The 27,236-nt window shown below is 37.9% G+C and overlaps 1 protein-coding gene across 3 annotated transcripts; it reads left to right on the top strand.

Annotated features, from left to right (window-relative positions):
- The first annotated feature begins 3,249 nt into the window (after window positions 1-3,249).
- Window positions 3,250-26,336, top strand: aff3 (AF4/FMR2 family, member 3). 3 transcript variants are annotated; one of them, XM_024286184.2, is made up of 19 exons: window positions 3,250-3,838; window positions 5,083-5,127; window positions 9,137-9,211; window positions 10,796-10,829; window positions 10,914-10,968; window positions 13,271-13,331; window positions 13,413-13,447; window positions 13,587-13,764; window positions 16,930-18,837; window positions 18,930-19,054; window positions 21,282-21,453; window positions 21,534-21,634; window positions 21,745-21,808; window positions 24,711-24,847; window positions 24,932-25,003; window positions 25,078-25,171; window positions 25,250-25,296; window positions 25,378-25,583; window positions 25,666-26,336. In XM_024286184.2, exons 1-19 carry the CDS (start codon window positions 3,767-3,769, stop codon window positions 25,785-25,787), a joined length of 3,603 nt encoding a protein of 1,200 aa, XP_024141952.1. In that variant the 5' UTR covers window positions 3,250-3,766; the 3' UTR covers window positions 25,788-26,336. The 3 variants fall into 3 exon arrangements, with proteins under 3 accessions (XP_024141952.1, XP_036065631.1, XP_036065630.1); XM_036209738.1 differs by having other exon boundaries at window positions 10,796-10,968; window positions 21,354-21,453; XM_036209737.1 differs by having other exon boundaries at window positions 10,796-10,968.
- Window positions 26,337-27,236: the final 900 nt, after the last annotated feature.

Below are 27,236 nucleotides of genomic sequence, written 5' to 3'. Positions count from 1 at the left end.
GCTACCCATCGATTGGATGACATCACACAGGAGCAGCAAAGCCAGTCCAACCAGTTGTTGGGTCAAGTCAGCATGTTATGAATAGGCTTTCAAAGTGCAGCTTTGCATATCCCGCTCCTTTATCCGTCTATTACAGCCACATCAGTCTGCTCTTTTATCTTTTCACTTCTTGTTTTGAAAATTAACTTGATGTCAATCCATTTGGAATAAATGTTAAAATCTCTTCAGGCATTTTATTTTGAAGCATTTTATTGTGAAGCTCAAAATACAACATAATCTATATAAAAATAAAATGTAAAATTAATTAAGAATGATTTAAAAAATGTAAATCTAATTCTTTCAAACCACTTTATTAGGTCTCCTAATTTTATTTCTTGTTCTATTTCCATTTAGTCATTTTAAAGATCTTATAGAGAAGGTTTTTATAACTACAATGATACAATAACTATGAGAGTTGCTTGGGATTTGAACCCCTAACCATATCCACTGAGCTGCAGCCAGCTTTGGTTTGAATGCTTGAAGACCCGCATCAATGAGATTCGTGTTTCTTAATCTAATAGAGGACATTTATAAGAAAATTTTAACATAAAATTGCATTTCTGAATATTTCTTTATTCCAATCATTGTAATCAGAGCAGACAGCAAGTTTTTGTTTGAAAAAGTTTGTATTTTTGACGTAGAAAATACATCACAAGCTCCCTGAGCCAATCCAGTCAGAGGAAGTAACTTGTAGATGACTAGATTCTTTTTTTTTGTCTGAGATGATCTGGCTCAAAGCTGTACAGCTGGATCGATCCAATATTGTTTGCCATTTTTATCGCAGCGATATTGTTAGATTGAGGTTGTGAGGGGCTGTAAGAAAGAGGGAGAGAGTTTAAACAAAGGGATGATGGGAAATGAGCACAGGCTTACCCCAACAGTCCTTCCCTCTCAGAATTTCTGATCAACTACAACTGCTCTGCAGAAAACAAGACGGGCATCACGAAAAGACCACTGGGAATGATTTCACAATAGATAAAGATGATCAGACTGTAGTCTTTTTCTGCTCTAAGAAAAAATCTGCAAATACTTATGTGTTTTGCTTTAAGTTTGTTTAAGTGTGTGTTGCTATCACAGCAAGAAAGATTTGCATGACGTGCCCTTGTCAAACAGGAAATAGTTGTAAATCATCAACTAGACATGTGGATGCTTAACTGGTGAGGAAAAAAATAAAAACATATAAACTTTTGTATACATTAATGAAAATAGTTCACACAAAAGTAGAAACCCCTTGATAAATGCCACAAAAAACAAAAATAGCCGCAAATCATTAATGATCAACTTTTTTTTCTTTATTTTCTAATCAATCTATGAATTTGTATTTCAGATAAGTTTCACACATCTATGAATTATATTTTTATTTATTTATATCTTTGTTTTTTGGCTGAATATGCAAACAAGCAACCAACCAAAATAATCAATTAATCAATCAATCAACCAATTAATCAATCAATCAACCAACCAACCAACCAAGCACTCAGTCAGTGAGTCAATCAATCAACAAACCAATCAATCAATAAATTAATCAGTCAATAAATCAAACCAACTTCCCGTCAGCATTGACTTCATATAAAATGTAGGTTTTGGTTTGAAACAAACATTTCAAGTTATGACTCACACATATTTCCCCCTGGAGTGGAACCGATCCTTGGAACTTTGTATGTATGGAGCTTTTTCTGCTTTTTAGATTTATATCATTTTTTGTCACAAGATGTTTGACCTTTTGTTATAAATATATAACTATTTGATGCCATTTTTGTGTGACTTTTGTTGTAAAATGACTAAATGTATCGCTTGTATAGATAAAAGTATAGCAGATGTAGATGTATATGTAGAGTTTTGGACAGTTTTAAATCTGATGTGGAATTGTGTAAAACAATCAAAAATATATCTGTAAAAAGAAGCTGGAGTTGTCGTTAAAAAGACGAGTGTCAAGCATTGCCACAAAAATATAAATATAAGGTATTCAAGCAAATTTTATAATAAGATAAAATGTTTAAAAAGACTAATAAAGGTATAAACACATGCTATAAACAGGCGCACTAAGCACAAGTACTTGAGGGTGCATGGTGTTCACACTGGACAAGCAGGGAGGGGCTTCTTCTTTTTTGTCTTTAATGTTTACTAGCGCATGACTGCCACCTAGAGTTGGAAGAGGCTCATCAAAGTGATGCAAATCTCATGAATCTTTTTTTTAATCTATTTATTCCAATAAATTATAGATTGCATAAATTATATACAAGCTTTTATATAAGATCAGATTTGATTATACAGTATATATGCAATGACAAAGGGTGGAATAGTGTTATATGCTACATATCCATGTGACTTATTGTTACTTGATTATTCTTAATAACCTGAATCTTTGTTGGAAATATATAAATATCTGATCTTAAGTTACAAACTGGATAATGATAATACTCGTAAATAAAATGGTGAAGTCAAGCCGGAGTGGGATTATATAAATTCCCTTCCTCCCACTCCCTCTCAGGCTATCTATTTCTTAATGTCCAGTTATCCTTTGTTTGACGTGTCTTTATGGATGCAAACTTCTGTTGATTAATTGTATTTCACATGAATTATTTTTTTTCGTGATTGCTTGAAATAAACAATACAGTATATGAACAATAATATGATATAATATAATATAATATAATATAATATAATATAATATAATATAATATAATATAATATAATATAATATAATATAATATAACATAATATAATATAATATAATATAATATAATATAATATAATATAATATAATATAATATAACTATATTTCCTGCTGGGAATCCAGAATCCAAAGTCTCAACAGCAAATCAACTTTTCCCCCAGAAAACATTTTCTTGTTACCCAATGTAACACCATCAGTGTGTGTGGAAATGTAACATTTCCTTTCCTGAGAAGCCTTTCTCTCACTGTCCACAAAGTGGAGCCCTCTGAGTGCACTTATCTGCTTTCAGACACTGTTTTCTGCATACTGATTTTCAGACACCTCAAAACACATTTTAACACTGAGCCAACTTGGCAGGAGGGAGCCGGAGACCTTCAGTTTTTCCTCCAATAACTTCCAAATTTAGATCATAGCTGGTAAAAGAAGAGACAGTGCATGATTGTGAAATATTTGTTTACTTTTGGAATGCAGACTATATAAAAGTGATATAAAAATAATCTTATGGTGGTTTTTATATTTTCCTAGATCTGGAATCAGGAGCAGAGGAGGCAGCTCAGTCACTTCGAGTGTGTGCGTTCTGACTCCTGAGGTTATAGTCTAAACAGGCATCAGGGGATGCAGTTGTGCCTTTTGGTCCTGTCACCATGGGTCTGTAACTAAGAGTGAGAAGGTGGAGGCTGGCCTTAAAGCATTAGCATCCCTTCATTCCCAGTTTCCCAGCATCCAGACGAGCGTGCGTCCTGATGCTTTGATCAGAGTCTATTTGTGGAAGAAGAGCTGCGCAGAGGATGATATTTGCCCCCATCTCTCCACTCAGCCAGGGAGCTCTGGGTTTACAATCAAGAGGACCGCAAACCTGTCATATCTACCATTTGTTCATATCTCTGTGAGTCGTGATCCCCCGTGCGTTAACGCTCGTGTCATCTCTGACGCTGGCGGCCCGCCTACAAGCCCCGCTGCGTCCGTGCGTGACGGAGGGAGAGCCGCACATCCGGGCTGACTCCAGCTTCACTGGCATGGACACCGGAGAACACTGACCATCCAGGAACCATGCCTACCGTCCTCGGTGGCAAAGGGGAACCTTCCATTGTCGGCTTTCTGCTTCGATGCGCACATTCTCAGGTGAGAGGACTCATGGATTTAAACATTTCGACATAATCACGTGGAGAGTTCTAGATTCTAACTTTTTTAAAATTGAGATTCAGTACAGTTTTGTAAGCAAAAAAGTGATTTTAATGAACATTTTTTAGTCAGTTCAGTGAGTGAGCTCCATATTCTGTGCGCAATTCTTTTAAAAAAATGTCATGAAAATGTATAAATCAAAAACTGAGCATAACTTCATAGTTACTTTAAGAATGCAACAGCTGGTTCTAGTCATAAGGTCGCTCCTGTGGCTTTTCTGCAGGTGTTATGATGGGTTGTGGTTTGTTTGACCCCAAGGGCTTTCACTCATTTGGGTATTGCACCACAGTTGTAGCCTGCGTGCTTGTGGGTTGGAAACACATTGCACTTGATAACAGACACAAATGAATAATAGACTTTCACTTTCCACACTCAAAGTTGAGGCAAGCACACGATTTTCCACACAAGCACAAAGAGAAATGGATGATTTGCAAATTTTTACTGGTTTTGCAGCAAATCACAAAAATAAAATTAAAATCCTGCTTCCTAAATTGAAAGTTATAGAAGAATCTGATAGTTCAAACTCATTCAAGACTTAGAATTTAATCAACTACAAATTTTCAACTCGGTGTTTAGATAAAATTTGTCAAAATACACAAATATTTTGCTCTCCTCCTTTAAAAAAATTGCGATTTACACAGTTTTCTTTCCCAGCATGTCTACAACAAGAACGTTTTGTATTAAACACAAGTTGTGCGCTGAATTATTCAAAAGGGTTGGATGGAAACCAAAAGCTGCATGCACCAGAGGTAGCATCCGGGCTGATCATCTGCAGCTTTGATTTTCTGAGATATGAGTCATGAACGAGCCTCACAGCCCTCTCAGGCTCACCGTTGTTTTGCATGTGTGTCTTTGTGTGTGTTGAGGGGGAGACACAGTAAGTTACACTAAAGTGTGGTACTGAGATGTGAATGCAGCAGATAAAAAAGGCGGGAAGCAGAATGCAAAAGGTGATTTTTGTTTTCATAACTTTTGAAGTGTGTTTCTGTGATGGAATTCTTATGTATGAGAATTATTTTTTTTAAGAAAGTGTGAAGGAATTGGCTCCATTGTCCACTTTGTGCGATATTTGTGCTGTATGGGAAATTTGCATGAGTGTGAGAACAGTACGGTTGTACCACAAAACTCCTTCTTAGTCATAACGTGCTTCGGTTTTACGATGTCTCCTTGCTTTGGATTAACAGGTAACAAGAGGCCATCACAACAGCTGTGCCAAAGACATTTTTGAGGTAAGATTTGCAGTTTTAACAAATTTGTGCAGAGAAAAATGTTCTTTGTTTACTGAAATACCCCAACGTTAAGGCGTACTTTCTGCATGTTTGTGCACAACACTTGTTGCATTAACTGGTTGCATAGTTTTGGCAGACATTTATCTTTTGAGTTTGCTTTTCATAAAATCATTTATCTGGGGGATACCCTGAACAATATCAATTTTTGATCTGCCAACCTCTCTATATTGATCATTGAGTTTTGTAATATTTTATTTCCTGTCTGCAGTAGTTTGTGGAAAAGCCCTTTACAGCAATGATTTTAAATCATTTTTTGGAGCAACAACTTTTCTTTATGACATTCTTTCTTGTGAAGGACTTTAAACTCTTTTTTTCAACATTTAATAGTTATAACTTTAAGACATTCCTATTCTGATGTCTTTTATCTGTTTTGAATTATTGTCCCATTAAGTGAAGATTAGAGGAAACTTAATAAATACTCTGATATGCAGAAAATATCATGTTTCAAGCTTCATATTTCTCATGGTTGCAAAAGACAAGCCCATATAATCACCCTTCCACCACTGTGCTTGACAATGGGAAGAAGTGCCGAGACAGATTTCCAAAGGTTTAATAGACGGTAATTTAGAATTGGGTTTTTCAACCTATTTTGAGCTAAAATACAAATAAGCAAAGTTAAACTACCAACTCAAACAGTTTTTAAAAACTGACCATAGTTTGTTGTAACAATGAACAATTATTTTCATCAAAGTAGAATATAATAAACACAAATAAAAAGCTTTTTAATAATCTTTTAAATAGCTACTCAGTGTGAAACCATTGACTGTATATAGAGAACTGAATTGAGTGACCCCTCCCCCTCTCACGTTCCAAACAGGATGTACCACTTTTATTGAGAAATACACAGCTATTACTCAGTCACTCTATTTGTCAGAGTACCCATTCTTGCTCCTGATAGTTTTACATTTTTCATGTTTTTATTTCTTTATTGCAAGTCATTAAAGTTATAAACTGACCAGAGAAAGTGGTTGTCATAGAAACATTGACTCAGACCGACTCAAACCACTCACTGCTTACTAACGTGATCTGGCTCCACATATTGGCGACTGAATTGACTTCATTTAGTTGGAGCTGGAAGTAAACTATTTTCTATGGGTGATGTCACACCCACTCAGTCCAGTTCTCATATACAGTCAATGGGTGAAACCTGGTCCTGTTTGGATGAACACCAAGAGGGGAGAAACCGAATAATTTCCCACCTAGCACACCTTTCACACTTGTGGAAAAACACTATATTAGAGGTTCTTTAGGATGTTCAAACCTTTTCCAAACCCCTTCCACACTTGAGTGCAGCAGCATTTTTATGTAACATCATCTTTTTTAATTTTTTTGCTTTTTTAATTAAACAAATTTCTGAAATTTCATGTTCTGGAGATTCTAATAATCCTGCTGCATCCATTTGTTACTTATCCATCATTTATCTCGTAGAAGTATTAGGGCTTTTCCACTGTGGTTTCAGGTTATTTTGAATTAAAAAGAAACACTTTCATCATTTAAAGGTAATTTATAATCCAGAATGAGCTGATTTAAAGCCTAGAAATTAGTCCCTCTCAGTGTTCAGATCTATAAAACCATGTTCTGGTTCAGTGAGGGATGGACAGCTGGAGCAAAGGTAACAGAGAGGCAGAGCAAGAGGAAGATAGCAACACATGCTGCTCCACCTGGGAGAAGTTGTTGTTGTTGGAGGAGGAAGAGGGTGAGGCGTTGTGTCCTTGGTGACTGAGGAAGACCTTATAATGAAGTGGAAGGATGAGCGGCATGAGGAAACAACACCTTCCCCAGGGCACGGTGTTGTTGGTGGGAATAGCGAGGTGGGGACGAGAATAGGAGGCGACGTTTGCTATTGTGATTATGTTTGGGTCGATTTTGAAACAATTCTTTTCAGATCGTTTGCAATTTGGAAAAATGTTTGATTCTCATGTCTTTGAACACTAACAAAAGTTATTTTCTGACTGTGGAAACAAAGTTGATTCTTCTGTCTTTTACCAATAATAAAATCCCACTTAGATCCTCTTTTGATCTATTTTTAATTCACTCCCAGTGGTTTTTAATTATGATTATGCTGTTTTTAGCCAAAGTAAAAACAAATCTACATAAACATAGTTTCTGCAGAACAGCAGTAGTTTATTAGAAAGTCACCTCTGAGTGGTGGGTGGGACTGTTGACATGTAGCAACCCCAACCCTCTTTCCCATCATCCCTCTGTTTACACTCGCTCCCACTAGCTTACAGCCCCTCACAACCAAACGTAAGCAGTGCAAAAAAATAGTGTGAAATGTTGGAGCTTTCCAGTTCAGTTGTTAGAGCTTTAACATGTTAATTACTAAATTATAACAAATGAATAGAATAAATTGAGCAATTGCATTTTCTTAAATGATGTTTGTTAGTTGATGCCCAGGTGCTTTACATAATCCTTGTTCTTTATCATTCATCACGATATTAGGGCCACAAAAACAAAAAAACAAAGTAATATCACGGGTTTTTTTTCTCATAAATTTAAAAATTTAAATCTAGTAAATTTATTACTTTAAATTTTGTAAATTTCTAACTTTTTTGGTAAATTAACAAGTTTTTTCTCTCAAATTTCGAACTTTTAATCTTGTAAATTTTAGACTTTTTTCTTGAAAATTTACGACTTTTAATCTTGTAAATTTGTTACTTTTTCCTCATAGATTTTTTACTTTTTCTCTTAAATTAACTACATTTAATTTAGTAAATGTATGAGTTTTTTTCTCATAAATTTACAACTTTTAATCTTTTAAATTTATTACTTTTTACTCATAAATTTGCTACATTAAATCTTGTAAATGTATTACTTTTTTACTAATAAATTTGACTTTTTTCTTGTAAATGTGTAAATTTTTTTCTTATTGTAAATTTAAGAATTCTTTCTCATAAATTTATGAGATGATCATCATTAAGATGGAGTATTAGGCCCACCGAAAAAAAAGCAATATTTCAAGTTTTTTTTCTCATACATTTCCGACTTTCAAACATGTACATTAATGAGAAAAAAAGTAATACATTTAGCCTGTGACTTTTTAAGTCATAAATATTCAACTTAATTTTTTTGTAATTAGAGATTATTACTTTTTTCTTGTTAATTTACAAGATTTAAAGTCGGAATTAAAAAGAGATTGTTTGTAAACTGGCCTATCGTGTTTCATAAATAAGCATCTAAACAAATGAAATGTAAAAAAAAGTTTTTGTTGGTGTTAAACTTTAAGAGTTACCTATTTAGGCGGTATAACCGAACCACAAAAAGCAGTCAAGAAGGTAAAGATGTAGACCATCAAAACCTTTTATTTTGCAAACCCTTTAGCTAACTTCTTTTTAAATGTTTTTTCATTCATAAAATTTGACTTTTTTTGCTTCTCTGTATGGTGGTAGTTGAAGGTTCTTGTTCCGTTTTTCATCAGCGCTCAGAAAAGTTGAGAGGACTCCATTGGCTGAAAACTGACTGATCAAAAAACTTCAAAGTGGCTCCTCCCAGCTGCATTATTTGAATGTTTCATGACTGCGCACACTCACACTGCAGTGTCTTCAGATGACAGAGGGATTTGCCCACATAAACAGGAAACATGCTGCTGTGACATGCACCTGTTGAGTTCAAAATTAGCCCACTTACTGGTTACAAACCACTTTCAGCATTTACTCACATCCGTAAGATGCAATAAAGACGCTTAAGATGATTTACCCCTGATGCACTCCCCATGGTAGGGAGGAATATATTTAAAACAGAAGTTAACAAGACTTAGTTTTTATTAAACATATTTACGATATATGTGCATAAATGCAGGAGGGAGGGAGGGTGTCATAAAGGAAAAAGAAACCAGGAATGTTCTGACGACACCTTTACGACGTCTACTTTCTCCGTGTGCAGACTCATTCATCACTGTGACATATTTCCATTTACCTTTAACCCCTCACCTCCCATTTCGGCTTCACAGGATATGACTCAGTCCTGGCCGTCCCAGCGACCCTTTGGAGGTGACCAAGGCCAGCAAATCCTTTACAACTCCAAGGTATATTTACGACTTTGATAAGAGCATCAATTCTAAATGGGAAAACTGTCTTTTTTTAAGATTATTGAATGCAAAGAAACCAAAGGTAACATTATGTCAGTGACTCCAGTGTTTTTGGATCCATTTGCTTCACTCCAAACTGGACACAACCTGTTCTGAGGGCTCAGATCCTTCAATGCAACAATGCACAAAACGTACACTTCTTTACGTAAGTGGAATATAGAAAAATATTCATTTTCAGTTAATCTTTGATAAAACTCCAAATTTAAAAAAAATTGGGCCCTTCACCCCTTCTATCTATTCTATGATGGAGGCTAAGAAAGTCACATGTGACTTAGGGGTTGCAGCCCCCTGAACCACACAATTATTTTTCTTTATTTTGAGGTAAAGAACTAAATGAAGACTAAAAGAGCATTTTATGACTAATACGTGGGTCAGAAAATGTGGTTTGAAATGGATTTCTGTGTTCCAACTTCAACAACTTAAGACCACTTTTGGTGAAAAACCCAAATGGAATACTAACATCTAGCTTTATTTGAAAAGGTTTTTTTAAACTGAGTTCACCCAAGACCAGAGGTCTGCAACCTTTAACACCAAAAGAGTCATTTCGTCCAGTTTCTGACAGACCAGAACCCACCAAATCCTACTTTTATAAAATACACTTTATTTTTTATGTGGCCATTTAGCTATTCCTTTAGAAAATGTAGCTTTTAAATATTTACAATAACTGAATTTTAAAAAGTGTGATATTTCTTTATAAATAACAACTTCAACATCTTTACTTTTGACAGCAGCAAATACAAGTTCCTTTCAAAATAAAATACACTCTGTGTCAAATACCTGATTCAACAGATTTCGAATTAGAATTCAAGAAAACCAAGTCAAACGTGACATTTTCTTTCATTATGACAACAACTAGCATATATTACTACAGCATATATTAGAATGTGCTAATCTTGACTAACTAAATTAATATTTATTAAAATTGTTAGCAATTTTCTTAAAGCCAAAGAGCCACAATGGAGGGGTCAAAGAGCCACAGGTTGCAGACCCCTACCCTAGACTAATTTTAATCAAGAAAATGTTTCATTCCACAACAATTTTATAACCAACACACATTCGCCATCTAGCCCAGAGTCACACAGAGATGGGGACTAAACCCCGCAGATAACAGCCACGGAGCTGATTAAATAAGTTAAGCAAGAAAGGTTCTAAAATGGACTCTTGCGGGACTCCACAGGATTTGTTACTTTGTTAGAGGAAAACAAACAAAAAAAGCCAGGAAAAGTCTAAAATTTCTTTAGCCTTCTGTTATTTTTCAGAAAAGCCACAATACGTGTTTGCATGTGGATTTTCATATTCTAACTTGCAAAAAAACACTATTTTATAGTACCTTGCAGACGTGTAACCGTGGCGGAAAAAGATTTTTACTTTTTTTATTTTTTTTTTAGCAAAGTCTCAGTTTACACAAGACAGAAAAACAGTTTTAAATGCAGTAGAAAAGTATTGCAAATGGTGCAAAAGTATTGAAAGATTTAGAATGTCTTGTGTGTCTAAATGTAAATGTTTTTCTTTTTTTACCAGGATGCAAAACACTCCTCCACACAGCAAAGGCAGAGTATGTATTTAGTCTCAACGGTTTGGACATTTGACACAAGTGATACTCGATGGTTCTCTGAAACTGCTTTGTCATGTTTGTCAGGGAGTGACGTTCAGCTCCGAATGACCCGTCATCCCCATGTGGCGCCTCAAAAATCGTAAGTTTGTCCCCAAGGAAAAACAGTCCAGCCGGGAAGATTGAACTGAGCAGAAGCAGGAAATTGTTTCAGACGATTAACTGATTTGTTCACCTTTGCAAAACCACGCATATGTATCATCTGAACAAAACAAGACTGGAATGGTAGACGTGAGCATGTAGCCTGCCAGCACTGTTCTAGCTGTAGGTCAGGTCAAAGGTCACTCAACATTCCTCCAAGCTGTCAGTGAAGAGCGATGTGCTCCTGTTTTTGAACATTTTATATCCTCCTTTAATGAGAAACACGTGTTAGTGTGCACCGAGAGCACGCCTCACATTTCCCAGAGGAATTCTGACGACATGCAGGTTTTCTACAAACTCATTTGTGGGCTCATTTTAGCATCAGCTGTAAAACTAATTGAATTAAAGAAAAAGAAGAATTTGCCACATCTTGTTAAATTCAAAGTGAACATTTTATTCAAAAATGTATTATTGGGAAACTAGAACGATGTGGAGAAAAAAAATCTGTCTTTAAATTTTCAGTTTAAATTTGAACAAATGATTGTAAAACAGTTATGTTGTCAATACTCAATGGAAAACAATTGAAACTGTTCAAATCAGGTTGTTTTTTAATACATGGGCAGCTTTGATCTAGTAAAAACGTCTGAATCTGGGATATTGCTCCACAACAAATTCTTCATACTCATTTTTACAATAACCACCACATTATACGCCTGGGTTGCACAATACTACCAACTATATGGAATGCATGTACTAACAAAGTATTTAGAATACTAGTTGTAGATAGTTATAGTTACAGTACTGCCAATTATTTAAAAAACAAAAAAAGTCTTTTAAACTCTAATAAAATCCACAAAAACTTTTGCAATATCATTTTTATTGCAATATTGATAGGATCAATTTTTAAAAATTTGGTTGATTTGGTAAGGTTTTGCTCACAACAACAGTTTAAGATATAAAAATACTAATGTTTGTGTTCAGGAAAAAGTACCTCATTTATCCGTTGATTCAAATTTGATCCACACATTTTCAATATTGCGTAACTTTATTATAATGATTGAGAAATTTTGCCTTCTTTCAATACAACACGTAGTCATCCATCCATCCATCCATTTTCTTGACCGCTTCTTCCCTTTCGGGGTCGCGGACACGTAGTCATTTAGAAAGTAAATAGCAATAGATAATTTATTGTCACCATTTTGGAAATTAGCTAAGCCTTTTCCCGCCAAAAGGGTTTTTGAGATTTCAGGGAAGCAGCCATTTCGAAACAAGCAGGAAAAGCCTTTCTACTGCCCCTAGTGGAATGATGATGAACTGCAGGGAGAAAACACCAACCAAGTGAAAGAAAATTGATTTTTAAGGAAAGTTTGGATGATGTTAATTAAATAAGGGTCTCAGAAATTTTTGTATCAAATATGATACTAATGATTATCTAAGGTTAAGAGATCACATTTCTTTTTATTTTTTAATCGATAAAGAAAAACATGGTTAAAGCTTCTCCAGTGAACAGCTGGGTTATTAAAAAAAGTATTATTTTTTTTCTAAACAAAGAAATATTTTAACTTAACAGCATATAACCACACGGAGACCGTACAATAAAACACTACGCTTAAATGAAATGGAGAATGAAATGTTTATTTGCTAGAATGAGATCCCTGGATTTGTGCATATTACAGTTGGCAATTAAAATAAGAATTATCTTAAATATTTGGAACATAAGTCAAGGCCCGGGGGCCATATCATTCTATGTTATTATTATTATTATTATTATTAATGGCCCTATGTTATTTTGTAACACCCCAATTTTGACAGAATAAATATTTTATGGAGAGCAAAACATTGAAAGTTATTTGAGGTTTAGGTTGATTTATTCTAGAATAATATTCCTGTATGTTTTTCTTCATATTTATGTTTAAAAAGTTAAATTTAAAAGTTTTAACAATTTTATTTTTCATGTGTTCAATAGATGTTGATCTTGTTTGGCCCACGACCTGCTGTGTGTTTTGGGTTTCGACCCCCTTGTGCGATTTGAGTTTGAAACTCTTGATTTAAAAATTTTACTCTCAGGTTATTACCAAGTGTATTTTGTCTAATTTCTAGTCAAATTCATGTAAAACAGTAAATATAAAATGTGAAAGTGAAAATTGCCATATTTATCATGTTGATATCATCATAGAAAAGCTGTATATCAAGTGTAAAAAGTTAAAATAAATCAGGATCATTTAGACAAAGACTTAAACAATAAAGTTTTGTATTTCAAAGCTAAAAATCATACTGGTGTTAAAGTTTTTGTTTCTGTTTAGGATGCTTGCTGATGACTTGAAGCTAAGCAGTGATGAAGATGATGATGATGACACTCAGAGGGTAAGGTTAACCTGTAATGTGTTTGAGCAGAGGTTTTGATGTGAGCTGGGGTGATAAGATTCTCTTTTTGTGTCTCTGAAGGCCATTCATGTGTCCGCATCCTGGGACAGACGCAGGTACTCTCATCTTTACTTAATAAGCTTAGCACTTAAAAAAAAAAAAAGTTTTGTCAGCTTGACTAAGACAGCTGAACTCGGCCATGTGTCGTTGCTGACCTCTGCCTGATGTTTGTATGGTTGTTGGCTGGGCTGGTAGAGCGCACACACATGGCAGAAGGGTGAGACATACCAGCTCCGACTCTTCGGGTTCGGACTCCAGCGCCGAATCGGACAGCAGCAGCATTTATTCCCGCAGCCCAAACTCCAGCCCAGAAGTTCCTCCTGATCCTCCATCGCCTGTCAACACACAGCCACCGTGCAACAACAAGAACCAGGTACTGAGGCGACAGCCTTCTGTTCTGTCATGTGTGTCTCCTTCCTTATCTCGAAGCGAGACTTCATACTTCCAGTGGGTGGCAGTTGACAGCATGTTTGGAAGGGAGGCGGAGGACTCACAAATAATTGTAAAGTGGAGAAGAATGACAAGTGGTCAAGAGTCAAAGTCCTTAAGACACTTTGTCCTGTGAGTCATGGCAAAGGGAACAGGTGATGCCCTTAAAGACCCACTGTGTTTTTGGTGTTTTTAACATATTCTTGTGGCATTTATCTGATGATGGAGGACATATAAAAAGAAAGTTAAGCTTAAAACTGCATTTCTGAGTATTTTTTTATTTTAACTGTTGTTGAAATTGTGTCCCAGAATATGACATGCTTTTGTCTAAAAACTGCATAGTTATAATTAAAAGACCAGATTAGATCAAAAGACAATCAAAAAGCATCCTTAAGAGGTGGACATCAGGAATTTTAGCTGAGATTACAAGAAAAACATTGAGAACGGTCTTTAATGTCCAAGATAAAACATACTCTGGAGTTTGTAGCATTGACTGTATCTGAGAACTGGAGTCAGACCATTTCTATGACAATCACTCTCGCTAATCAGGGGTGATCTTGTTGGAAGGCCGTACTCTGAAGTATGAGCAATTTCTTTCTACGAAAAATGTTTTCACTCCCTGAAAAGTATTGAAAAAAGGAAGAAAAAGCAAAAGCTTTGTTTCAAATCATTTGACTACATCCATCAAACTCATACAGTTGGACCCACAATCTGGCCACAGTTGAAGCTAAGTGATGTCTGTTGGAGTTGTTCCATAAAGTTCACTAGTTTATCAGCACTAAATGCTGCCACTGCCATGCCTAAAATGGAGATGTATCACAGGGTTACCACGGAGTCTTAAAGAAATCTTAATAGCATTGAATTTATGAATTTGGAAATAGTACCTTGAAAAATCTTGAATTTTGATATCCTACCCTTCCTTTTTTGTGTGATTTTATTTATTGTTTTTTTTTTTTAATTAACGCTGTGATCATTAGTTAATATATTTTTGCATTGAGTGATTTGTTGGAGAGATTTGGCCTTCAAGGCCACTGTAGTTTGATCTATAGCTTATTGTGTTTCCAGAAGTGAGGCAAAAACTTTTCTAAAACTGTAAACTTGGGGTGCTGAGTGATATGATGGGCTTTTGGGGGGGCGTGGGGCGAAGTGGGGGTTTAGAAGCCATCAATGTATGGAGTGTGGGGAGGAAACCTGCTCCGTTTTTATGAATGCAAGGCCCTGTGTGACACAGCCGACTGTATTCCTAAACATGCTGTGCTTTCAGCCCCTATAGAGCAGCAGGGAGGGGATTTAAGGGGTGCGCCATGTGTTTTTCATTTGTGTGTGAGTGTCTCCCAGGGAAGGGAAGGGGGTTGGAGTGGTGGGAGCAGCACGTTCAGAGTTCCAGGTAGCGGTAGAAAAATGGGAGGGACAGAGGAGTGGGAGGGCAGCAGAGACAGTACAAGAGATGTAGTGTCTTCTCTGGAAAGAGGGTGAGGGATGGGGGGAAGTGGGGCAGGGGGCCACTGTTTGACTTCGGGAATAGTTTTAATTTAGCTGCTGCTGCTCAGACAAAAAAAGAGGAACTAAAGACAGAAAGACGCTTGCTCTCCAGCTGTGAGTATCCTCTGTTTATTCTATTTTCCCGTAAAACCATCTTCTTTCCTAGTTTTCCTCTTATTCTCACGGTCTATTAAGACATTTGCTGACATACACTGTGTTATTTGACACAACTCGATAGATGCCTAATAATATTTGTCTATTTCTAACTATCTCACAACAACTGTTTTATTGCATCTTAAAGGGATTTCTATTATTTAAATAATGACTATGAAATATTCTCAAGCAAAAATTTGAAGAATATCTACTTTTTAAAATCACTTAAAACTATGAAACACAAACAAAAAGTTTTCTGTTTTCTACTTAAAGAGGCTCTTTGTTCGCAGGTTCATGCCAACTCACCTAACTTTCACTGTTCTTGTCCTGGATGTTCTTTAAGAAAAATGTGGAAACTTTCATTGATGTCAATACACTAAATAATCTGATACCATAATACTGACATACAGTATGACATTATAATGCATACATTCAGAAGCTATTTACACAATGTACTAGTTGTCAAAGATAACTTAATTGGTCAGTTTTTTGTGACCACTCTGATTAAAATTGTGTATTTTTTTGATGATGGAAGATATGCATCCATCTGTTTTTTTAAAATAGCTTTATCTCATTCGGGTTCACGGGGTTACCGCAGCCTAACCCGGCTACTGTTAGGCTAAGTTGGTGTACACCCGGGACAGGTCGTCAGTCGACAATCAGCCTATAAAGTATGTTTTTGGACCGTGCGAGGAAGCTGATGTGCCTGGAGAAAACCCACCTAGGAAGGTCCTTACTGAGATTTAAACCAGGACTTTCTTGGTGTAAAGCGAGAGTGCAAACCACTACCCCAATGGAGGGCATATAATAAGAAAATTAAGCTTAAAATTGCATTTCTTAGTATTTCTTTTTTCAAATCATGGTGAATCAGGAGCAAAAAATGCAGTTTAAAAAAGATCACGCTTGGGATGTAAAAAATTTGATGAGCGAGCCCATCATATACATGGCCCTGCTCTACCACTTATAGACGACATGCACATCTAAATTTTCCTCATCCGAGGTGGTATCTGGATCAAAACTTTACAACTGGATAGCTCCAATATTTCTCAGCATTTTTGTTACACTGCTAATACTAGATTGAGTTTGTGAGAGGCTGTAAGATAGCAGGAAAGCATGTAAACAGAGGGAAGGGGGGGGGGGGGTTGCTTTGCGCCAACAGTCCCACCCTAAACTCAGATTTGAATTTCTAATGAGCTATTGTCGTTCTGTTCCGCTATGTGCTAGAAAATGACACGTTTTTTGGGATTTTGGCTAAAAATGGCAATCAAAATTAGAATATCACTGGAAATGTTTTTAAAATAGATCAAAAGATGATTAGAGTAGGTCCTTAATTATAATCCATTGAGATATAAACTCAATGAAGTCATCAACTTTCAAATTAAATCAATTCTGTGTTTTGGAAGTGATACGAAACCCCTGTAATTATATTAATTCTGTGTTTTTTTTTCTACCCCATCCTTTGTTTTTTTTTAAGGCTAATCGTTCACCTGCTACCCAGTGGCAGTTAGATAAATGGCTTCAGAACCCCCAGAAAAAATCTGCCAGCACTGAACAAGATTCATCCCAGAACTTTCCAAGACGTCTGATCTCTCCTCCCGCCCACTGCAGCCCTTCCCCAGCCAGGTCATGGGACAGCAATCAAGATTACAGCCCTAGCCAAAGCCCTATTCCAAGTCCACAGTTCAGTTACAGTCACAACAGTCCCCTACCAAGCCCTGGTTATAGTTACTGCCCTAGCCCCAGCCCGTTCACTAGCACTTGTCCAAGTCCTACTCTCAGTCCAAGGCACAGCACGTCCTCTAGCCCAGGTGTTTGTCCCAGCCCATGTGGGAGCCCCAGAGCCAGCAGGAGCCCCAGCCCTTCACAAAGACATCCTCCAAGAAGCCCGAGTCCCACTCTACATGCTCCCCCTAACACTGGTCGACATTCTGAGCCTCAAAGTCAGAACCAGTTACATCCTACAGTAACGAGTGTTCCACACAGGCCAAAAATTCGACCATGGATTTCTCCATTGACTACCCCCTCAGCAAAGAGCAAAAATAACGTTCCTCGGCCTCCATCCCCCCAGCACAGATCCAAGACACGCCCTAAGCAGGACCAAGAGCAGACTCAAAGCAGGTCCAAAGCTGCCGTAGCGTCAAGCCAGAATCACACCCACAAGTCTAAACCCAACCCTTCTTATCCAGGTTCAGAAAGGGTCTCCGATGTCCCTAAAGCCAAAAATTCAACCCGCTTTGAGCAGATCCAGGCTAATAAACCCAATCTCAAACCTCGCCCTTCATTCCAACAGAGTTTACAACAACCTACAGTAGCAAAGCTTCCTCCAAGCAACACTGGTCACTTCCAGTCTAACTCGAGATTTGCTTGTATTTCAAGCACTGAGTCAAATTGTAGAACTGGTCTTGGTCTAAAGCCTACTAGATCCAAATCTTGGGAGGCTGCAATCTCCAACCCTGTGCCTTTCAGTCACGAGAAAGTTTCCAAGAGAAAGCTCAATGCTAATGCAGGAAAAGTGGATCAACCGATCCAAGACAGGGTAGGACTCAAAAACAAGGAGGAGAAACACAGAGAAAAACACCAGGAGAAACAGGAGAGAAAGGAAAAAAGAAGGCTGGCAGAGGAGCAGCTACTGAGACGCCGCTGGATTCAAAGCTCAGAAGAAGAGGAGGTTGAAGAAGTACAAGAACCCAGGAGAGAGGAAACAGTAAGAGGGGACAACAGGAGAAAGAAGGAGCAGCCTCCCGAATGGAAAACAGCTCAAGCCAAAAAGAGAGTACCACCAAACGCAGAGCAACCCCGCCGTCAGGACATCTCAACTCTACGGGAGGGAACTAAAAGAAGAGGGTCAAGTGAGGAGTGCAAGCAACTACATCGTGGCCCAGTGGTATCTGTCTCTTCTCCTTCTCCAAGTCCCCACAGAGTGTCTTCCTCCTCATCGTCCTCCTCTTCTTCAAGTTCAGACTCAGAGCCTGAACCACAAGCTCCAGTTGCCAAAGTACCAGCAGACTCCACCTCTCACAAGAGACCCACCAGGAAAGGGCAACAAGGCCCAGGCAGGTCTGACATCATCAGGACAAAGTCCTGTAAAGAGTCTAGCACAGCTGTTCCTGATGAGCTCCACCAGGGCAAAGAGAAGCAAAAACTCTATACTCTGGTCCCATTTGGGCGGTCTGAAAAGGCATCTCACCCCTCGCAACGAGGCCTGCGAAATCTAGTGGTCCAGATTGACCTCTGTCTTCTGAAAAGGATTCCTGACAGCACTACAGACTCAGCTCCGAAGGAACCCTCCTCCTTTTCATCACATGCCAACAAGCAAGGAGACGTTAGGAAACAATCACATGAATCTGAGACTTCCATGAAGGACGGCAAAAGGAAACGCAAGGTAGACATCAGATTTCTACCGTTTCTGCGTTTGAAGTCATCTGAGCTGATTTTGACTTGATCTCTGAAAAGGTTTTTCTTGTTTTTAAATAGTTGGAGAATGGTGTGTCACACAGAGAAAGCAAGAGGAGCGTTCCTGACACAAATGACAGATCAAGGCAGATGGCGTTGCCCCCAATTGCTGCTGGAAACGTGATCACTGAGACTGTGAAAAATGGGTGAGACACCTTTTGCCTTTTCACAAAAAATGCAATCAATTCCTAAGTTACAACTGCCCTTATGCTATGTGCAAGCCTCCTCCAACTGCAGGTACATGCGCAAGCATTGGGTAGCGACAGTCCAGTGTGAACACCATATGCCAAAAGAATGTTTAAGAGTCAAGAGTTCTTGAATGCCTGTCACATGTCCTCATATTAACTTAGCGTTACAGGTGGATAAGGGCTGTCTGAAGGTGATTAACGAGGAAATTTGTATGGGGCACGCAGGTGGCCCGCAAAAAAGTAAAAAATTTCACATTTTTCCTTGAGGAGTGCTGCAGGCAACAGGTTGTAGCAAACATAAAACACACAAGAGTACAAAAGAGTGAAGTAAGTGAGACGCAGGTGCGTCATATGGATTTTCTACACATTCTCACTCCCAAATCATCATATTTTAATATATGGTTTGGGCCCCCTCTGCCACACTTTTTGACGTTTTAAGCATCCCCAACTCTCATTTGTTGACATGCTGGCTGTTCTTATTAAATCACAGGTCCCAAACCCTCAGGACGTAGTACTGGACGCGGTAACGGATATGGATCCAGTACTGGTTTAGGGTACCAGGTTAGGGTACCACTCCCAGGGGTTGGGGACCCCTGATTAGCGTATGCATGTTTTCCCTGTCTGAGGCCCAATGCCAAGCAGCCTTTGGATTGGTACCGGTTTGTACCAGTTCTCAAAAATTAACGCAGAGGGGGGCCTGAACTATACGTCCATATAAGACGAGTTGGGAGTGAGAATGCATTGGGAATTTTCATTTTTTAACACCCCTCCCAAAACCTGCGCACTGCTCAAGGTTAGTTGGTGATAAGTGTGCACCACTTGCACTCTGACTGTTAGATATTTAGAAATTAGACAATGAGGGCATAGTTTGTGTAGACATCCTGCAAATGTCAAATGGGTACTTGTGTATCACTTGCACACTCCACACAGTCAGTAAGGGACCTGTACTTACATCTTACTAATGACTAGAGTGTGATGTAAAAGCACCAACATAATCACCCACAGGTCATAAGCGCTTGTGACTTACATTATTCTTACAAATAATTCACAATATATACCAGCTCAGTGGCCTTGTGGTAGAGTGTCTGTCCTGAGACTGGGAGGTTGTGAGTTCAAATCTAGGCCGAGTCATACCAAGGGCTCTAAAAATGAGACCAAATACCTCCCTGCTTGACACTCAACATTAAGGGGTTAGATTGGGAGGTTAAGCCACCTAATAGTTCTCTAGCACAGCTGTGTCTGCAGCTCACCCCTCCCCCAGAGGATGGGTCAAATGTGCAGAACAAACAAGAGGATCTGGTGGCAGACAGGGGGATGGCTGAAAAGCATTAACCGTAAACGGAAATTGTCAAACATAATTTGCCAAAAGTGAATATTCCACAAGATTTGAGAGTTGTAGCCACTTTTGTTAAAACTTTTTTAGTATTCAGGATTAGCTTAGAATGTGTCAAAAGAGGGTAAAGACTTTATTAAAGGTATTAAAAAAAGTCTTTAGATTTGTAAAACTGTTCAAACTTTTATGTTGGAGCTTTAGCTACATTGGAGCTTTATCTCCAGACCAGTGTTTACGTTTGAATGCAGTTAGCTTGCGCTAACCCCTTTAAGCAATCATCGTGAATCAGCTCTGTCGTGGAGAAAAGCAGCTTTGGACGGATTTAAAATTACTTTATATTAGTAATGTATTGCATACCAGTGAAAAGCCACTTTAAAGTGTAGCTTACCAGTGCTAAACTACTCTTCTCTGCACATCAGCTAATTCACACTAATTCAAAAAAGAAACAACTCAGGTTGTAATGGTTCAAAGTTAAAAAAAACAAAAAAAATTATCTGTTAGGGTTGTCGGCTTTATTAGTCTTTTTCGACCAAAAACAAGAGTTTTTTCTATAAAAATTTGCGGGGGAGGGGTGTTGTTATTTTCCGGTCTTTGACTTCTTTCTGGCTAATGACTTTCAGTCGCCATCTTGTCTGCAGCCAGATACCCCTCAGAACAAATCTCACACCAAGGTGCATCATGACTAATGGGACTTAAACGTTTTAACAATTTATTTAGCGGATCCATGACAATCGTATGTTTCACAATCCTCATATGGGGGCATTTGACTAAAGTTTAAGATGTTGTGTGCAAAAAATATTAAAAACAATTTTTTTTCTAATGGCCAATTCCCTTATATGAGTACATTTTCAGATGCTTGGAGGAGTACTCTGAAGAAGACCGACCAACGCCTCCTTTATCTCCTTTGTCTCCTCTACCTCAAAGCCCTGAATCAAACAAGCCTACCTCCAAAGCGAAGCCTGCTGACCAGCATCAGTTCCATACCCAGAAGAGCAGAGACAAGAGTAAAGATCCAGTAGTAAAGGTAACCTGAAAATCTGTCTTACTATCACAAGCCCACTGATAAACACTTCAGCTCATTTCCCGTCTTTTTGTTCTTGACAGCCCAAGTCAGAGGTGGAGAGTGTGAAGGTCTCAAAGCAGCTCCAACCGCCGACAGAGTCATCCTGGGGCCTGGCCGGTGCCAAAGTGCCAAACTGTGAGACGTGAGTGCTAGTAGTATGCCCTCAAAAAGCTGAAACTGCCTCACATCGACCCAGAATAATCTCTCCAGACAGTTATTCCCCTTTTTCTCACACGTTTTTGTGTTTTCCAGTCCTCACCATGCTGAGTACTACTTACACGAGGCTAAAAGGATGAAGCACCGAGCTGATGCCATGGTGAGTTTGTTTTTGCTGCCTGGCGACAAACGCTTTTACACCCAGCAGACGTTTTCACATGAGCCGCCTACAGCTTTTATTGAGTACTTCCCGGACATTTTAATGTTTGGCATTGAGGTTCTGAATTCTCCAGCAGCAGCAGCTTCATCCAACAGAAAAACTGTTCTAATGAGGCATAAAAATGTGTTAGGATCATTAGGAAAGCATTAGATACAGCTATGATGTAATTAAAGCATGCAGAATACTCGTTTAATTAAATGTGATTTGACATCATCAGGTTTTCACACCAGCTTTTTAAAGGAGCCAGCAGAAAATGTCTCATTTAGCTTTGTATTTAGATATTCAGGACACGGATTCAGATGTCTTATGAGCTACAGAGTACGAAACAATACAATTATTTAAAGGGTCAAATAGGGCTGCACGGTGGCGCAGTGGTTAGCGCTCTCGCCTCACAGCGAGAAGGCCCCGGTTCGACTCCCGGCTGGGACCTTTCTGTGTGGAGTTTGCATGTTCTCCCCGTGCATGCGTGGGTTTTCACCGGGGACTCCGGCTTCCTCCCACCGTCCAAAAACATGCTTCATAGGTTAATTGGTGACTCTAAATTGCCCCTAGGTGTGAATGTGAGAGTGACTGTGTGATTGAGGCCCTGCAACAGGCTGGCGACCTGTCCAGGGTGTACCCCGCCTTCGCCCATCAGTAGCCGGGATAGGCTCCGGCACCCCCGCGACCCCGAAAGGGAAGGAGCGGTCTGGAAGATGAATGAATGAATGAATAAAGGGTCAAATATAGAGATGTTTTATACTGATGCTTTTTTCATGACAAAAATTAGTTATGAAGGGGAAACGGCACAAACTCACCAACAATCTGGTCTGAAAACAGCAAGTTTGAAGCTCTTTTGGGTTCACCCACTGGTCATCGTACCTATAATGATTACTGTGGCTGTAAAGTGTTGTTTATCAAGGCTGCTTTTCTCGGCTTCAGAATCCGCTGGAATTATGTTAATTGCATTTGGTCAGACATGGATAATATTTACAGCAGGGATCGGTAACTCCAGGCCTCGAGGGCTTCAGTATCTCCATGATTTCCACATATCCAAACCCTACTGATGACTGATTACCTGGTTCAGGTGTGTCCATGCCAGAGCAGGTGATGTAGGGAAACATGCAGGTGTGTGGCCCTCGAGGCCTGGAGTTGCTTATGCCTGATTTACAGTGTTTGGCACTAACAGAATGTAAAGGTAGCCTCCCAAGTTTAGCTACGATATTTTGGGAGTCTCTATTTTAGGGTGGTTTGACCAATTAGCACTTATCCTTTACATTTAAACTATTAGAAATCTCATTTTACTTATTTTAACTAAAACAGAATCTAGATTGTGCGAAACTCTGCACTCTTACGGCTTTATTACGGTTCACTTCAGTGGTTGCTCATCAGCTTCAGAGTCTACTCTCAAGTTTTAGTCATTATGTCATTGTCAGGGCCCTAAAAAAACTCTGACCTGTTGACCTCTTCCTACCCCTCCAGAGGATTGAGGTAAACAAGTCAATGTTTACCAGAGATTCCCAAAATCCAATTTGAAACTCAGAGTAATCTGTCTTTTTAGTGAATGGAAAAGTTCTCTGCTCTGACTGATGATTTCCATCAAAATACTTTTGAAAACTCTTACATTTTTTGAAGCGTTTAGATGACTGGCCTTCCATGTTAACGCCCTGTTGTGATTTAATTTATGCAATATGTTATTGTGACTATTTGACACTTCTCAAAGGTGGTATGCAGTTAAAGTTAAAGTCACACTCTAATCATCCTTTGATTTATTGTAAGTGTTGCCGGTGGCCTTTTGATTATGCAGATTTTAGCCAAAATAAAATTTAAAAAACTGTCATTTTCTGGGACATAGGCTATGTCTGAATTCCTTCACTGCTCACTATGTACTGCGTTCGTAATTTGTAGTGCTGTCCGAATCTACTATTCCAACAACAAGTGCTCTAGAAATTTCCCAAAGGTCTTTGTGAAAAACTAGTGTGCATCGAAAATAACTACATTAGCGAATATAGACCACAATGCATTGCGGTTGAACAATTTTTGCAAAAAAATGTGTTCAAATGTAATTTTTTAAATAAAATATTCACATCATCAGAACACAGTGGAGTCACAAATAGATGTTGTAAGATGTTCGTATTGATTAGATTTTCACTCAGTGAAATCGGGTGATGTCATATTCAGCGTTTAGGAAACGCCTACAGCCCCTCACAACCCCAACTTAACATTACTGGTGCAATAAAAATGGGGACTAACTTCAGCAGATGAGTACTCTGGGCTTGTTGCTCTGCCTTCAGGCCGATTGCATGCAGTTGTTGATGAAACCATGGTTAATATACTCCTCCATTATTCACTCACTCTTTCCTGGTTAGGTTCACAAAGGTCACTAAAGACTGACCCAGCTGACCTGGGTGAATGCAGGGTACAGACTGCAGGTCCATCACAGGACCACACACACTCAAACTCCCCCCAAAAACTACAATACTATGCAATTTCCTGCGGTATTTATTTGCTTGGTTGGTTTTTACATTTGTCTGAGCATCTTAAAATGTTTCATTTTTAAGTGTTGGGTGTTTTTTAAGAGTTTCAAGCTCATTAGAGAAAAGGGGATGCTTAAAGTTTGAGGAAAAACAAAAAAAAACAAATTTGGATACTAATGGCTCCAAATATTTTGTCATTTTTGCTCAATTTCATGATTTGTGTCAAGAATTATTGCAAACACTTGTGAAAAAAAAGAAAAATAACACCATGTGTTCGAAAAATCTCTCCATTGTGTCTAATAGATTTTAAGGCATTCCTTATTACATTCAGTATGAAATTTTAAATATTTTTCTACTTTTTCTACACATCCATTGCTTTCCTTCAGGTTGATAAGCTAGGAAAAGCTGTGAACTACATTGATGCGGCGCTGTCCTTCATGGAATGTGGGAAAGCGATGGAGGAAGGGCCTCTAGAAGCAAAGTCTCCGTACACCATGTACTCTGAAACAGTGGAGCTGATCAGGTAAAATACATAGAAATGTATTTATAGACGGAAATAATGTGGATGTGCAAACTGCAGCTACACGGACTTTCCTGTATTTTTCAGGTACGCGATGAAGCTGAAGAGCCATTCAGGTCCTGGAGCGAGACAGGAAGACAAGCAGCTGGCGGTTTTGTGGTGTGTGTGATATCTTCTGTCATCTCAACCAGAAGCAGAGGGTTTTTGGTTGAATGTTTGCTTCTTTGTTACAGTTTCAGATGCCTGGCGCTCCTTTATTGGCAGATGTTTCGTTTAAAGAAGGATCACGCACTGAAATATTCCAAAGTGCTGCTCAACTATTTTAAGGTTTGTCTGATCTGATCTTAGTAGTTCATGACCTTCTACTTGTGTGGTTTCAGTAGCTTTGTGTTGCTGCTTTCACAGGCTTCTCCCAAAGGGCCTGCAACAGCACCCTCTTGGGGCGACTCTAAGTAAGTGCATAATCATGGTAGTGATGGAGTGTTATGATTAATTAAAAATATTAACATTTTTATATACTTTCCCCTTCTCAGAAACACTGGGAAACCCCAATCCTCCCTCACACCAACCACAAAACAACAAAAGCAGGACATCCCTGGAACAATCAGCTGTCCGTTTCTCATAAGCATTCCCCACCGCATCCACCAGATGGCAGCAAATCATCTGAATATAACCAACAGTGTCCTGTACAGCTATGAGTACTGGGAGGTAGCAGATAATCTTGCCAAGGAAAATAAAGGTAAAAAAAATAGTTTGGAGATGTCAGAAAATCATATTTCATATATATATGTATATATATGATTTAAATATTGTCTTCTCAGAGTTCTTCAACTACTTGAATACTTTATCTGGGCCGCTGACTCTTCACAGCAGCATTGCTCATGCTGTCCAATACACCAGACAAGCTCTTCAGTGGATTCGCATTAGTGCCAAACTGAACTGACACTGACAGGACTTGTTGGAGACCCAGCAGAGGTTTTTCTTTATTCTAGAAGCTGCAGGAATCCATCCAAGTCTCAACGGCGTGTAAAGTGAGACTCTGCAAAGTATCTTGTCAAAGTGGGAATAAGATGCCCAAACCTTCTAAAGGATGCATCAGTTTCTTTCTCGTGGATGAAGTCATCTGAGAAACTGTGTATGACTGAGAGTTTTAGTCATTTGCCAAACATATCTTTAGTGGAAACTGTCATTTTGATTATATATTGAATTCATTTTTTGAAAGCAGTTTTTGTGGATTTTAAAATTATATTTTATTTTAATGTGAGGGTGGTATTCAAACCAAGAACTGACATTTTAAAGAATAAAATTACCAGTCAACTTTCTTCTTAGACAACACCAAATTTTTTCAAAAAATCCCAAAACGTTTGAAGGTATCAGCCACCTGTGTGTGTGAGTTTTTTAAATCTTTTTTTAACTGTGCAATATTTTTGAATTGTAGAAAATTTTGAAAAAAAAACTAAAGATAAATAAATAAATAGAAATGTGAAAATTACTTTGTTATCTTTGTTTATTGTTTGGTTTTGACACATTGAAGCATTAAAAGTGTCAAAGTAAACGGTCATAAGTGAACATTTTTCCTTTCTAAATTTTATTTTTTAATGTTTTTTAGGAGTGTAGCCTAAAGTACTCAACCAAAAACAAATACAGGTAATACATTTAGATTTCACAAGAATCACAATACAAAATATGTTTGTCTATTGACTAATAATGATTGTCATTTTTTTTTAATTTACTTGTTTTTTGTTTGTCTTTTTGAATCCTGAATCGGAACAATTTTTGAAGTCTCAGTACTTGAGATATTTTTTAAAAATAATCATTTGATTTAAATATAAACAGATTGTAAAATATCTTGACATAAAATATTAAAATTTCAAATTATCTAAAATATTAATAATCGAAACAATTCAAATAATCCTAAATGTGGATAATTTACAACATATTTATTATTATTACTATTATTGTTATTATTATTACTGAATAATTTACTAAAATATCACATTTAGAAAAAAAAATAATATTTTTAGGTTTTTTTTAAACACATGTAGCTCCATCTCTTTAAAACACTTTGATTTCATTGTAAATTTGTTTTTTATTGATTTAAACTCAGAAATAATTTGCATTATTAGTCATGTTTCCACACTTAAAAAGACATGAATGAGACATGTACCCACTCTTTGTGTCAGACAAACACATGGAGATGACTGCAGCCACTTCCTGCTACACCGACGTGAAGTCTCAGCATCACTTGTCTGGTACCATAGCAACAGAGACTAGCCAATCACAGGCTGCGTTGGAAACGTGTCAACAGCATCCTTTTTTCAATACAGATTTTCCCTCCCACTCATTCATTTTAAAGGCTATTTGTTCATTTCTAAATAACAGCTTTTATTGA

Source organism: Oryzias melastigma, linkage group LG21 (assembly GCF_002922805.2).
Source record: "Oryzias melastigma strain HK-1 linkage group LG21, ASM292280v2, whole genome shotgun sequence".
NCBI lineage: Eukaryota > Metazoa > Chordata > Actinopteri > Beloniformes > Adrianichthyidae > Oryzias > Oryzias melastigma.
Note: the sequence above shows the minus strand (reverse complement) of the source record. Positions and strands in the feature narration are given on the sequence as shown.